We start from the raw sequence: 14763 nt of genomic DNA, 5'->3' as shown, positions 1-14763 counted from the left end.
AAAAAAAAAGTGATCTGGGGACAACCCAAGGTCCCACAGCTGGTATTTCTACCATCTTCCTCCTCCTTCCTCCCCCCATCAACCAAAGACTGGAGCTGTGGACCCAGCCATGGAACCAGCCATGAACAAACGTTGAGCTCAAATTCCCCTCACCTATCCCTTGGCTTCCCTGGTAGCTCAGAGGTAAAGAATCCACCTGCCAATGCAGGAGACCCCGGTTCTGTCACTGGGTTAGGAAGATCCCCTGGCGAGGGGCATGGCAACCCACTCCAGTATTTTTGGCTGGAGAATCCCACAGACAGAGGAGCCTGCAGGCTATAGCCCATAGGGTCGCAAAGAGTCGGACGTGGCAGAAGCGACTGAGCAAGCAAGCATGCACTATCCCTGGCTGTGTGACCTTGGGCAAGTTACTTAACTTCTCTGTGCCTTCATTTCCTCATTGTAAAAAAGGAATGCTAATGTTAGTGCCTACCTAGCTGGGCTGTCAATGAGTAATCAATCAGTGCATATAAGGGACATCCCTGGCAGTCAAGTGGTTAAGGACTCCTAATCAGAGGGTGTGGGTTTGATCCTTGGTGGGGAGCTAAGATCCCACACTCCAGGAGGCTAAAAGACCAAAACATAAAACAGGAGCAATGTTGTAACAAAATTCAATAAAGATTTTAAGCAATCAGTGCACACAAACCATCATGAAAGGCCCTCAGCCGGGGGTGGACGAGTACACTTTCTTCTCTGCCAGGCCAACCAGGGAAGGCTTCCCGGAATAGACATTCACAGCCTTTCTCATTCTGTCTGATGGTACCTTGGGAGGTACCATCCTCTGCTGTCCAGGGCTGGTGCTAGGGTGGGGCGAGGAGAATGGGAAATTGAAGGAGGCACTCCCTCTCAGGGACTCACCGCCTGCTTGCAGGACCCTGACAGTGGGTGCCACCTTAAATCGTTCCCCTCCCCCACCCATCGCAGTCCTGGGGCTCTCCCAGGCTTTTGTGCCCCGCACACCACCTGCATCTGTCTGTCCCTCCGTCTGTTTACACTGTCACCCGGGTGCTTGCCGTTCTGAGGATGGGGAGGGTACGGATGCTTCTCCAGACCCCGCATCTCCCCTTCTTGCCAGTTCTGCCCCCCAGGGTGGGAGGGTTTTGTCCTGGGGGTTCAGCAGCAGGGTTGGGTCAGATCAGGCCCGGCAGGCCCCACCCCTGGTTCCCACCCCCCACTTTCCAAACAAGGGCTGTGAATCGGGTTCTAATGGTAAATTAATAAGGCAGCTGTGCTAACCACTAATGATGATGGCAAAGTCGTTACAAAAAGCTTCTTTACGTGTTTTTAATTACAGCAATTAAAGAGAAGTCGATAAAACATCACCCCTACCCCTAGCTCCCTTCTTGGCCCCACCCTGAGTCTCTCTGTTTTTGTGAAGCTGCCATAAATTTCTGGCATGCGGCAAGTGGGTTAAATGGCTGAGAGGGTTGGGAGAACCTTCTGGAGTCAGCATCCAGCTTCCGTAGGCTCCTCTTAGTCCTCCTCACCTGAGCAATGTCCCTGATGGTATCCCAGCCTCACTGGGTGGGCGATGGCTCAGACTTGGAACCCCCAGCCCCGGCAACAAGCCCCGCCCACCCATCACAGGGCCAGGGGCTCCTGCTCCCTGTTCTCCGAGGCAGCTTAGCAGCCCCCTGTGCAAAATGAGAGCTGACGGCATCAGCCCCACTGTCCTTTGCGCTGGGGTTGATGTCCAGAATGCCAGCGGTGGGCCCATTCTTCTTAATCCTCAGCCTGAGTGGAGTATTAAATGTGGAAGAAGGGAGGAGATATGGCTGAGGAGGTGGGGCACTGGGGACAGAGGGTGACGTTCTCAGATGCAGTTGGATGTTTTGATGTCACTTAGGATGCGGTGGAAGTTGTGGATGGTTGGAGTCAGAGCCACAGCTGGATGGAGAAATAGCACCCTCGTAAGAAACAATCACAACCACAATTAAGTACCATCCCATGTCCACCACACGGGCAAAAACCAAAGAGTCTAGCAAGACCAGGTGTTAATAAAAATTCACACCACTGCCGACGGGAGTGTGAATTGGCAAATTGATGCAAATCAGGAAAACAGCTTGGCGTTACCTCATAAGATCAACGTGTGCACAGCCTACAACCCTTCCACCTTTAGGCACATCCTCTTGAGATTCTCTCAGCGACGAGTGCTAGCAGGCCCACACGAGACTGTCCTTAGCAGGACAGCAAAACACCGGTAACAAGCCCGCCTGCGGCAGCACTGCCCTGTCTTGGTACACGGACACCCGGGCGGCTCTGAGGGTGACCAAGCCAAGTACAAGGACAGAGGTGGAGCTGCCAACAAACACGTTGCACAAACAAAGCAAATCAGAGCGGATGACATACAAGATAATCCAGAGGGCTTAGAAACAGGCTGAATTAACCATAAACTGTTCAAGGATGCATCTACATGCAGGGAAACTTGAAAGAAAGAGAAAAAGCAATGATACGATGAACAACATCCAAGATGTCAATTAGACCTCTGGGGGGCGCGGCGGCGAAGAGCAGGAGGCTGTCGGGGAGGGAGGTGAGGTTGGTTCGTCTTCTGTTCCTTAAACTGGGTGGTGGGTTGTTGTTGCTGATATTGTTCAGTAGCTACGTCGTGTCTGACACTTTGCGACCCCGTGGACTGCCGCACGCCAGGCTTCCCTGTCCTTCACCATCCCCTGGAGTTTGCTCAAACTCATGTCCATTGAGCCATCCAACCATCTCATCCTCCGTTGCCCTCTTCTCTTGCCCTCGGCCTTTCCCAGTGGTGGGTGTGTGAGCATTTATTCTTCTTTGAACTATTCATAAAATTATATTCACTCTTTTTTTTAATGCATGACACATTTCATGATAAAAACGTTTTAAAAGTGGGACCTCCCTGGTGGTCCAGTGGTTAGGGCTCCACGCCTCCCCTGTAGGGGGCACGGGTTCGATCCCTGGTTGAGGAACTTAAGATCCCACATGCTGCGTGGCATGGCCAAAAGAAGAAAAAAAAAAAGTTTTAAAAATAACTAAAAACGGTAAATATACTCTGAAGTGGAATGCATGCTTTACAAGACCTTTTAAGATAGAACAAAGACATTAGGAATAATTTTTAGGCCCCGTCTAGCTGGGCCCCAGCCCTACACATCTTTGCTCTCAGGGGAATTCCTAGGGCATTAGATCAGTGCTGCAAGGCACGGTATGGTATGTTCACCAGCATGCATCGCCGAGAGGAAGTGCAGTAAATAAATCCTTGTGTTTCCACCTCAGTGGGAGTGAGTTTCCCTAGGAAATCCTGGACCCCCAGCCCCACCCGCGTGCACTTCTCTGTAGCCTTTCCCAGGCAGTGGCTGGCTGAGCAGCCCCCTTGCAGCTGGTGCTTGGGACATACACGCCTGTGCCCTGGGTCCCATGAGCAGAGACAAGGGGCTCCGTGGGCAGACCTAGCAAGCCCATTTGGCAAAGTGAGTGGAGAGAATCAGGAGGGTTCTGGGGGTCTCAGAGCCACAGTGAGGGGAGATTGTGAGATGGAACGGTGAATGGGAGCAGCAGCGGCAAGGCTTGGACCAAGGTCAGCTCTGCCCGCCCTTCACCTGTCCATCCTGCCGTATGTACATACAGTCACCCGTGTCTCCATCCCTCACTTCCTCTGTCCCTCCGTCCATCCACTCATCCATCTATTCCATCATCCACCCACGGCACAAACCCACCAGCCGACCCCACAGGCGTTTTTTAAATTCTCTCTAACTAGCCCTTCTCTCCTGCCTCCTAGTCTTCACACTTCTCCTCCTCTGGACTTTTTATACTGCCAACCACACACACACACACACACACGCGTGCGTGTGTGGCTAACACCTACCCTTTATATAGCTCTGCTTTAAAAAGCCTCACCCCGGCTGCCTTGGTGGCTCAGTAGTAAAGGACACACCTGCACGGCGCAGGGGACACAGGTTCAGTCCCTGCTCCAGGAGGATCCCACGTGCCGCGGAGCAACTAAGGCCGGGAGCCACAACTGCTGGAGCCCACACGCCTTAGAGCCCCTGCTCCTCAACAAGGGGGGCCACCGCCACGGGGAGCGCCCGCGCCACGGCTGGAGACGAGCTCCCGCTCGCTGCAGCCAGAGAAAAGCCCGCCCCGCAACGAAGACCCAGCACCGCCAAAAGCAACACATAAATCATTTTGTTTTTAAAAAAAGCCTCACCCCACCTCCCAGTCTGAAGTAGATAAAGCAGATTTTCTCTGATGCCTCCTCTCATAGAGAAACCTTATTTCTCCGTCCTAACGGTTGTCGCAATATGTCGCTGCATGGCTGTCGGTTGCTTTTCTTGTTCCCCTAACCCTGCCATAAGTTCCATGAGGGCAGGAACCAGGGCTTTCTTCAGCACCTATCGCAGAACCTGCCTGACCCACAGAGGGGACTCAATAACGAGTCATTGCATGACGGTGCTGGGTGACTTTTTAAATACATATGTATTTGACTGCACTGGATCTTAGTTGCCACCTATGGGGCCTTTGCTTGCAGCATTTGCGATCTACTTCCCTGACCAGGAATTGAACCTGGGCCCCCTGCTTTGGGAGCCAGGAGTCTTAGCCACTGGACCACCAGGGAAGTCCTGGTATTTGATGAGTTTAGAGAGAAACTACTGTGTGTGTGCAGAGTATGGGGCCAGGTATCTTATAGGGATTTCCTCATGAATGTAATTAAATAGAACTGCCTCATGAAGATTTCAGTGCAGCAGAAAGAGATAAAGAAGGTGTATGAAGAAGTTGAATGCAGGGGCTAAGTCATGGAGGAGGCGAGGGCATGCAAAGACAGGGGCGAATCTGGACGCTCGCTGGACGCTGGCTGGCCCCGCCCTAACTGCTCAAGCTGGATAAGCCACTCTATCTCCATGAGCTTTAATTTCCTCACTGACGAAATGGAGCTAATAAAACCCGAGAGAGAAGAAAGAAACACTATTACCATGAAATTGCTTTAAATTGTTCAAATATATCTTCAGAGTTCTGTGAAAAGTTTTTTAAATAGATAAAATTATTGTGAGGACTGAAATCAATGTGATTTATTGATGCAATTTTTTTATAGACAGAGCCAAGTAATAGAAATTAGTAAACAACTAAAAGATGCACATTTAGGAAAATTGAGCTTTGTCGTATTATTACACAGATGGAATGAAACAATCCATGTGAAGTCCAACAAGAAAGAAACCTGACGTAGGGTCAGCAACTATTTGGGTGGCGGGGGTAATCTTTGTTGGAGAGGTTGATGTTAAAACTGTGAAAAATGCATAGGATTCCAATATTCTGATACAATGAATATTAGATACAGTTTTAGCACTTTAATATACTCTTCCTGTCTCTATGGCTACATAACAAATTAACCCCAAACATCATGCACTGCTCAGTCACTCAGTCATGTCCAACTCTTTGCCACCCCATGGACTACAATCTGCCAGGCTCCTCTGTCCATGGGATTGTCCAGGCAAGAATACTGGAGGGGTTTGCCATTTCCCCCTCCAGGGGGTGGACCGCAATCTTTTGTCTTGCTCACAGATTCTGTGAGTCTGGACAGAACATGATGGGAACAGCTTATCTCTGCTCTTTGATGACTGAGGTCTCAACTAGAAGACCCAAAGGCTAGGGGCTGAAATTACCTGAGGGCTCACGTGTCCAGGGTTGATGCTGGCTGTCGTCTGGGACTTCGGATCCTCTGCACAAAAGCTGTGTCTGTGTGGGCTAGACTGAGTTCCCTTACAACACGGCAGCAGGATTCCAAGCAGGAGTGTCCAGAGAGCCAGGTGGAAGCTACATCCTCCTGATGACCTAGCCTGGAAAGTCACTTAGCATCACTTCCGGCATATTCTACAGGCGTACTCACAGATCCCTCAGATTCAAGGGGAGGGGACATGGCCCCCATCTCTCGGTGGGTGGAGTGTCAGTCACAGTGTAAGAGGGGCATGTTCAGTTCAGTTCAGTTCAGTCACTCAGTCATGTCCAACTCTTTGCAACCCCATGAATCGCAGCACGCCAGGCCTCCCTGCCTGTCACCAACTCCCGGAGTTCACCCAGACTCCCGTCCATCGAGTCAGTGATGCCATCCAGCCATCTCATCCTCTGTCGTCCCCTTCTCCTCCTGCCCCCAATCCCTCCCAGCATCAGAGTCTTTTCCAATGAGTCAACTCTTCGCATGAGGTGGCCAAAGTACTGGAGTTTCAGCTTAAGCATCATTCCTTTCAAAGAAATCCCAGGGCTGATCTCCTTCAGAATGGACTGGTTGGATGGGGGTAAATATTGATGCAGCCAGCTTTTTTTAATTGAAGTATAATTGGTGCACAGTTTAATTGTGTTAATTTCAGGTGTACAGCAAAGTGATTCAGTTATATATGCATATATATGTATGGGCTTCCCTGGTAGCTCAGCTGGTAAAGACTCTGTAATGCAGGAGACCCTGGTTCAATTCCTGGGTTGGGAAGATCCCCTGGAGAAGAGCGTGGCAACTCATTCCGGTATTCTTGGCTGGAGAATCCTATGGACAGAGGAGTCTGGTGGGCTACAGTCCACAGGGTTGAGAAGAGTTGGACATGACTGAGCAACTAAGCACAGCACAGCTATGTGTATATATACATATATAAGGCTTCCCAGATGGCTCAGTGGTAAAGAATCCACCTGCCAACATAGGAGATGCAGTGCAGGTTCAGTCCTAGGTCAGGAAGGTCCCGAGGAGAAGGAAATGGCAACCCACTCCAGTATTCTTGCCTGGGAAATCCCATGGACAGAGGAGCCTGGCGGGCTACAGTCCTTGGGGTCGCTAAGAGTGAGACATGACTTAGTAGCTGAGGACGAGCACAACATAAATATACATATACTTTTTGAAATAAATAAGCCTCTGCTGTTAGAGTCGAAGTGCACGCTGACCCCAACAGGCAGGTGGGCAGTCAAAGCCTTCCCACCACTTCTCCGCTGCTCTCCTCTGGGCTGATGGAACGTCAGAGCTGGGACCCACGGTCCCCTCTCTGTCTGCCAATGGGGTAGACATGCTTCTAAAGGAGCAACATGGTGTTGTGTTGACACGTCTGTGCAGGCTCACACACAAGGGCCAGGAAGCTGGCCCCCAGAAGTGCCTTTCACCCCACACCTAAACCCCTGCCGCAGTACAGGGCAGGGGACCAGGGACAGACCCCGGGTCTGAGTTCAAATCCTGCCTCTGCCCCATCCCAGCCACGTACGTGTTATTGGACACGTCAACCAGCCTGTTTCAGAAGGTGTTTATTTTTTTCCATTGTAAACTCTTTGAAATAATGACTGACGTCTCCTGGTTGTTGAATGAATCCATTGATTCACGGACATACAGGCGTAAATGGATATAAAGGCCAAAAGCACCGAGCGGAGCACGCCGTTGTGAGGGAGGGGGTGATGGGGCCGCGTGAGGTGGTCCAAACGCGGTGGCTGTTCCCGGTGGCCACCCTGTGTCTGCCCCGCAATTTCCTTGCACTCCCACCGCTCCCCACCCAGGAGCCGGGCAGTCTGGGTTGCTGACCTCCTGTCTCTGACCCCTGCGTGTGCTCTTCCCTCCCGCAGACATGGGGAGCTTCGAGGAGGGCGAGAAGCACCAGAGCGTCTCCCACGGAGAGGCCGCCGTCATCCGCGCCCCGCGCATCTCCAGCTTCCCCCGGCCGCAAGTGACCTGGTTTCGGGACGGCCGCAAGATCCCGCCCAGTAGCCGCATGTGAGCGTCCCCCCCACCCCACCCCCGGGGGCGGGTGTGAGAAGCCAGCCCCACCCGGGAGAGGAGACCCGGGGCCACACGGAGCCTCCAGACGCGGAGGACAAAGGGTCCTTTCCACTCTGGGGTGGAGCCAGGTGGGGGACATCCCCAGGGAGGGCAGCCAGGTTCCCAGGGGGCCTTTCTCGGAAACCCTGGGCCAAGAATTGGAACTAGGACAGCTCTCGGCCTTCCTGGGGAATCCCAGGGTGTTGGCCTCTGTCTGTCAGCTGGAGAATAATTCTGCCTCTTGGAGCACTCCAAAAGCTCAAGTTGGCACAGACAGAGGCTCTGTCCCTGTGGCTCCAGGCCAGGATTTGGGGCACACAGGCAGGCGCTGGCATCTCCCGGGCAGGGTGGACAGCACTGGGCGTTTCTGCTGGGCGGGCGGGTGTGTCTGGGTGTCCATCCGTGTGCGCGGCTGTGTGTTCTGGCTGCAGGGAGGAGGGGAGGCCTGGCAGGGAGAGGAACACACCGTCCTTTCAGCGCTAACAAGGGCCCTTCTGTGTAGCCCAGGTCAGGGGTGGTGGCCGCCGGGCTTGCGGGCAGAGGGATGGAGCTGACACCTCCCCGGAGGGTGGGCAAGGGGTCAAGGGTGGGACACAGCAGCCCTCCTGACCCCCGGGGAGACAGCCAGCGGAGGCGCTCCTCTTTAAGACCCCCACTGTCCCCTGCTCCCAGCAGAGGAGGAAGCCCACCCTTGTCCTGGTCCACGTGGGCTGCAGGTCTGCTGTGGGTGGAGCCTGTCTGGTCTCCGTAGGAAGCGCCAACCGAGACGGCCAGTTCTTGCCTTTGGGGAGCATGAGGTTCCACGAGAGATGTTAGAATCGTGTAACATAGTAACATCCGCCACAGCCGTGGCGGTAAGGAACACCTGTCATCTCCGGCCTCCGCTCCACACACCGCACATCACCCTCTGCTCCAGGACAGACACGCGCCTCCCAGCGAGAGGTGCTCTGTCTCCTTGACTTTTCCATCGCCGGAGTGCACGTTCAGGAAATATTTGCTGAATGAATGACCCTCACGAGAACCTTACGACGCTGCTGATTTTATCCCCATTTAACGGATGGTAAAGTGAAGGCCCCCAGTGCTTAACTGCTCTGCCAAATCTGACGCAACTGGTTCCAGGCTTGCCGACTCCAGAGTCAGGGCCTTTTTTGTATAATGGTTTCAGTGTCTTTTTTAAACTATGTATGTGAAGTGAAAGTCGCTCAGTCGTGTCCGACTCTTTGTGACCCCATGGACTATACAGCCCATGGAATTCTCCAGGCCAGAATACTGGAGTGGGTAGCCTGTCCCTTCTCAAGGGATCTTTCCAACCCAGGGATTGAACCCAGGTCTCCCACATTGCAGGTGGATTCTTTACAAGCTGAGCTACAAGGGAAGCCCAAGAACAGTGGAGTGGGTAGCCTATCCCTTCTCCAGCGGGTCTTCCTCCAATGGTGTCTCCTCCATTGCAGGCAGATTCTTTACCAGCTGAGCTGTGAGGGAAGCCCAGATATGTATGTATTTGTGTATTTGGGGCTGTGCTGGGTCTTCATCGCTACACACAGGTTTTCTCTAGTTGCGGGGAATGGGGCTACTCTCTGGTTGCGGTGAGAGGGCTTCCCATTGTGATGGCTTCTCTTGTTGCCAAGCATGGGCCCTAAAGGCACCGTCTTCAGTCGTTACAGCTCACAGGCTCAGAGGCTGCGGCACATGGGGCATCTTCCCAGACCAGGGACTGAGCCTGTCTCTCCCGCGTTGGCAGGCACACTCTTAACCAGTGGACCACCAGAATCAGGATCTTTAATTCTCTTTTGTGTGGAAATTATTTGAGAGCAGGGACAAAGACATGGAGGCTAAACAGGATAAAGTGATGGCACTTGTGGAAAATTGATCTGGTGATTCTCAACCTGGCTACCATCTGAGATCATTTGGCACCATTTAAAATATATTGATCTTTCAATTCTGCCCCTCACATGCTCTGATTGCATTGAAACAGTGTGTATGTACCTAGACATCGGGATTTTTAAAAGCGCCCCAGTGATTCCAGCATGCAGCCACAGTGGAGAACCACTGTCCTGGAATGTGTCCGTTACCTCCAGGTACAACAGTGCTGTGTAACAAGTGGTCCCAATGGCCTGATGCGATAAGCATGCATTTATCATTCACGTCAGCAGAATGATGAGCTTGGCCTGGCTCTCTCATTTGTTCGGGGCTGGCTGGTTAGAATTTCTGGGTGAGTCCCTTCTGATCTGCTGTCCCAGGCTCCAGCCAGCCGGCCCTAACATCTCCTGGCAGTCGCAGAACAAGCAAAGTCAAGGTTCTGCTGACATCCCATTGGTCAAGGCAAGTCACGTGGTAGAAGTCAGCCTCAAGACGCAGGGAAATTAACTCTGCTCTTGAGAGAACTAGAGAGTCACCTGGCGGAGGTGCTGCTACAGAGCAGGTGATGGTTGGGGCGGGGGGGAAACCCCAGGTTCACAGGTGGACCCATGCTGTGTGTGAGGATCCCTTAGGCCTAATGAAAGTTCAATAAAAGCAGTGAGTGAGGACCATTAACACAGAGACGAGGTTGAGTCGCAGGAGGGGATCGCCCTGCCATGCAGGTGCTGAGACAGGCAGCAAGTCCCGGCCGCTTCCCGACTCCCTTTTCTGAGCTGATCTCCCGGGCCCTCCAACCGACTGGGAGTGGCTGCAGGAATACTGTGCTGAGGAGGACCCCGAGGGCTCAGACTCGGTGGGAAGAGCGCCAGCATGGATGAGCCACATGTGCCATTGCCGCCCAAGGGGCCGAGTGGACATCTGTCTCCGGGGTTTGCCACATTAGACGCAGCTCTTTCTGCAACCTCACTCCCATCACCCCTTTCCTGACAGCTTCCCACCTCCTCTGGCCGTTCCTGGCCTCTGCCATCACCGCCCCCCACCCTTTTTCATTCCCAATAGCCACTGTCCCTAGAACAGAACGCCCTCAGGTTGCGTGCACACACACACACACACACACACACACACACACCCCTACACACCCCTTCCTGGTCACGCCCACCCCCTCCAGCCCTCCTACCAAACACACATGAGAACACAGGGCATTTTTATCTCAGCAATTACAGCAGATTAATATTCGTAACCCAGAGGAAAGGTCCCTGGAAACAAATTCTCTGATGTCTGTTTGCCGGAGATACGCATCTGATGAGTGCTATCAGTCGTCGGGGCACAGGGGCTGCGCTATCTACAGAGAACCGCTGTCCCTCCCGGGGTGGAAGCAGAGATTAGCAGCCACCCCCCACCCCCACCCCTTCCTTGATACTCATTGTTGAAAAGGAGACAAGATTCCTAACAAAGATGCACGCTGAGGGTTTGGGGGCAGGTTCTAGGGTGATTTATTTTACTCTTAATTAAATGATCAATTGCCCCCCACCCCCGGAGCCGGGAAAAAAGGGCTGGCTTCATTGGAAGAAATGGAAGTGCCAATCAGAGAAGCGAGACAGACCTAAGAAATTGAAACCAGAAGAGTGTGGCTGAAGAACGTAACCCAGCCTTGGCTGAGAGGGAAGCCCTGACGTCCACTCCCTGCAAGAATCCTGGCAGCCTCCTTCAGCGTGGGTGCCCCTGGGCGAGCCAACTGGAAGCCCTCCTGAGTGTCGTGCGCTTTGGAAGTGAGGGACAGGGTCGTGCCGGAACCATCTATCAAGGGGATGGTCATCCTGCTGAAGGCTGTGAGCCCGGGGACCTTTCTCATTAGCCTCCTACTGGGGACAGATGGAGGGCAGGTCAACAGGCCGCTGGCCCTTCGCTGCCCTCTGCTCACTCCGCTCACTGGGAACTCGAACCCAGGCCCCAGGGGTCCTGGACACAGAGCTCTCCTCCAGAGGCAGGCAGAGCCACTCTGGCCGCATCACACAGAGACCCCCAAACCCAGGGACTTTGTGCCGTGGAAGTTTATTTCCTGCCAACTTAAAGAGCTTTAGGGCTTCCCTAGTGGCTCAGATGGTAAAGAATCTGCCTTCGATGCAGGAGACCCAGGCTCAGTCCTGGGGTTAGGAAGATCCCCTGGAGAAGGGCATGGCAACCCACTCCAGTATTCTTGCCTGGAGAATCCCATGGACAGAGGAGCCTGGCGGGCTACAGTCCATGGGGTCGCAAAGAGTTGGACACGACTGAGCAACTAACAGTTTCACTTCCTTTTTTCACCCTAAGAGGGAGCTGAGGGGGACATGTGAACTCCAGAAGGCTGTGTCAGAGGCAGGCTGTGTCAGAGGCAGGCTGTGGCTTTTGAATCAACCTAAAAAGACTCCAGATTGTGGCTTTTGAATCAACCTAAAAAGACTCGAGATTAGGCAGCCTCCCTCCCCCACAGCCTTCACCCACCTCCACAAGCTGCACTAAAGGACCAGGGTCCCTGCAGTGGATTCCCTGCACTTCGCTGAGGAGTCTGGGCAGGTTCGTGGGGACATGGTCACCATCCCTGTCCCACTGTGTTGACTTTAAAATATTTTAGCCTGGTGCTGTCCTCACACCCATCACCTCATTTGTCGTTGTTCAGTCACTCAGTCATGTCTGAATCTTTGTGACCCCATGGACTGCAGCACGCCAGGCTCCCCTATCCTTCACCATCTCCCAGAGCTTGCTCAAACTCATGTCCATTGAGTGGACGATGCCATCCAACCATCTCATCCTCTGTCGTCCCCTTCTCCTCCTGCCTTCAATCTTTCCCAGCATCAGGGTCTTTTCCAGTAAGGGCTCTTCACAGCAGGTGGTCAAAATGTTGGAGCTTCAGCTTCAGCATCAGTCCTTCCAGTGAATATTCAGGGTTGACTTCCTTTAGGATTACTGCTACTACTAAGTCACTTTAGTCGTGTCCAACTCTGTGCGACCCCATGGACTGCAATCTACAGGCTCCCCCGTCCCTGGGATTCTCCAGGCAAGAACACTGGAGTGGGTTGCCATTTCCTTCTCCAATGCATGAAAGTGGAAAGTGAAAGTGAAGTCACTCAGTCGCGTCCGACTCTTAGCGACCCCATGGACTGCAGCCTACCAGGCTCCTCCGTCCATGGGATTTTCCGGGCAACAGTACTGGAGTGGGGTGGATTAGCTGGAGGTTAAAAGACTTCTTCAGGGAAAAAAAAAAAAAAAAAAGGACATCATTAGGGTTCCCAGGAATTGGAGAGGAAGGCTTTGTCTTCCTGGAGCTCAGCAGGCAATATAAGACCCAGCACTGGAACCCCAAAAGCCAGAATAAGGGGGGACCCTGGCCCAGCCTGGCTGGGAGAGACCAAGCTGGAGAGGCGCTGACGGGGATGTTTATTTGAGAGCCCGTTTAAAAGTCTGTCAGATTCACCTAATGGGAGGATTTGAAAAGAATTCAACTGGATTTGTCCTTGTTAAACTAACATTAAGGATGTTTAACAGCTGTCTCGGGCATATCACATTAAAATCTGGAGATAGACTTGACAAACTAATGCTGCTGCTCGTCATCAGGAGGATGGGGGAGAGGAGGTGCTGGGCAGAGCCGGCCCGGGCAGGGCTCCTGCCCCCACACCCGCAGGGCGCCCAGCTTCCGCCTGGACAAGCCCTTCGCCTGACCCGCACATGCGGGGGCTGAGGGGCTACGTGACAGGATCCCAGGAACCAGATCAGCAGCAAACCACCTATGTCTGCGCCCCGCTGCCCAGCCGGTTTCCCTTTTCCCTCTCAGCCAGCCCTGACAGCCCCTCTTATTGGCTGGATTCAGGGAAAAGGAAAAGGAGGTGCTTCCCTGGTGGCTCAGACAGTAAAGAATCTGCCTCGATGCAGAAGACCCAGGTTTGACCCCTGGGTCAGGAAGATTCCCCTGGAGAAGGGAATGGCAACCCACTCCAGTATTCTTGCCTGGAGAATTCTGTGGACAGAGGAGCCTGATGGGCTACAGTCCATGGGGGTCTCAAAGAGTCAGACACGACTGAGCAACTAACACTTTCACTTCCTTTTTGCACCCTAAGAGGGGGCTGAGGGGGACATGTGAGCCCCAGAAGGCTGTGTCACAGGCGGGCTGTGGCTTTTGAATCAACCTAAACAGATTCAGGGGCAGAAGGCAATGGCACCCCACTCCAGTACTGTTGCCTGGAAAATCCCATGGATGGAGGAGCCTGGTAGGCTGCAGTCCATGGGGTTGCACAGAGTCGGACACGACTGAGCGGCTTAGCAGCAGCAGCAGCAAACAAATTCAGGATTAGGCTAAGGCAGTGATTCTGGAATGGGTCTACTCGTCTCTAAATGTATTATCATCTCTCATCATTTATTCATTCTGGGGAGTGAATTTCTTTAGTTCTGGATCCTCCTGGTGCAGAAATGACCAGAAAGGGTAGAATGCTGGGGGAGCTCCGGCCCCTAGCCAGGCCTGGGGTGGACACAGAGCAGCGTCACCTGGCCAGTCTCAGACCCCTGGACATGCTCTGTATCTGGTCCCCAGCGCTGGCGAAGTATTGGGATTCTCTGCAAACTAATCATGCCTGGAATTCAGGCAGTCAATGGTTCTGGGGGTGGCCTGGAGGGGGGGCTGTTGGATGCCTGGCTTCATGTGTCTGCTCGCCTCGCATCCCTGGAGGCCCGCCTGTCAGAGGAGTCCTTTTCTGCTTCCCAGAGCCATCACCCTGGAGAACACCCTTGTCATCCTGTCGACCGTGGCACCCGATGCGGGTCGCTACTACGTGCAGGCAGTAAACGACAAGAACGGGGACAACAAGACGAGCCAGCCCATCACTCTCGCCGTGGAGAGTAAGTCAGCGTGTCATTAAATCTTGGGAACAGGGCTCCTGGGGCTCGTGGGGAAGATGGAATGGCGTGGAGTGGGGAGGCTGGGAAAGGGCAGGGGAGGAGCCATCCCGAGGAGGAGGAGTCCCAGCTGCGGTCGAAGAGGGAGCCGGGGAACCAGGAGGGTGCTGAACTCTGGACTCCATCCCCATGAGTCTGAGATAGTTTCAGGAGCAGGGACAGTTAGCTTGGCCGTCAGCGGGCCCCCTAGAGACCCAGGG

General features: G+C 53.4%; 1 protein-coding gene and 1 non-coding gene across 3 annotated transcripts in view; one reads left to right on the top strand and one right to left on the bottom strand.

Annotated features, from left to right (window-relative positions):
- Window positions 1-14763, top strand: part of SDK2 (sidekick cell adhesion molecule 2) — a 272105-nt gene that overhangs the window by 153587 nt on the left and 103755 nt on the right. For both annotated transcript variants that reach the window (XM_025279404.3, XM_025279402.3), the window contains exons 4-5: window positions 7588-7735; window positions 14373-14506. In XM_025279404.3, the coding sequence (XP_025135189.3) occupies window positions 7588-7735; window positions 14373-14506 (282 nt within the window). The remainder of the gene's footprint in view (window positions 1-7587; window positions 7736-14372; window positions 14507-14763) is intronic.
- Window positions 4549-4621, bottom strand: TRNAG-CCC. The gene has a single exon. It is a non-coding gene; the product is annotated as a tRNA-Trp (tRNA).

The sequence above is a fragment of the Bubalus bubalis genome, chromosome 3 (assembly GCF_019923935.1).
Source record: "Bubalus bubalis isolate 160015118507 breed Murrah chromosome 3, NDDB_SH_1, whole genome shotgun sequence".
Classification (NCBI taxonomy): domain Eukaryota; kingdom Metazoa; phylum Chordata; class Mammalia; order Artiodactyla; family Bovidae; genus Bubalus; species Bubalus bubalis.
The sequence above is the reverse complement of the archived record's forward strand: the minus strand, read 5'-3'. Positions and strand labels throughout refer to the sequence as shown.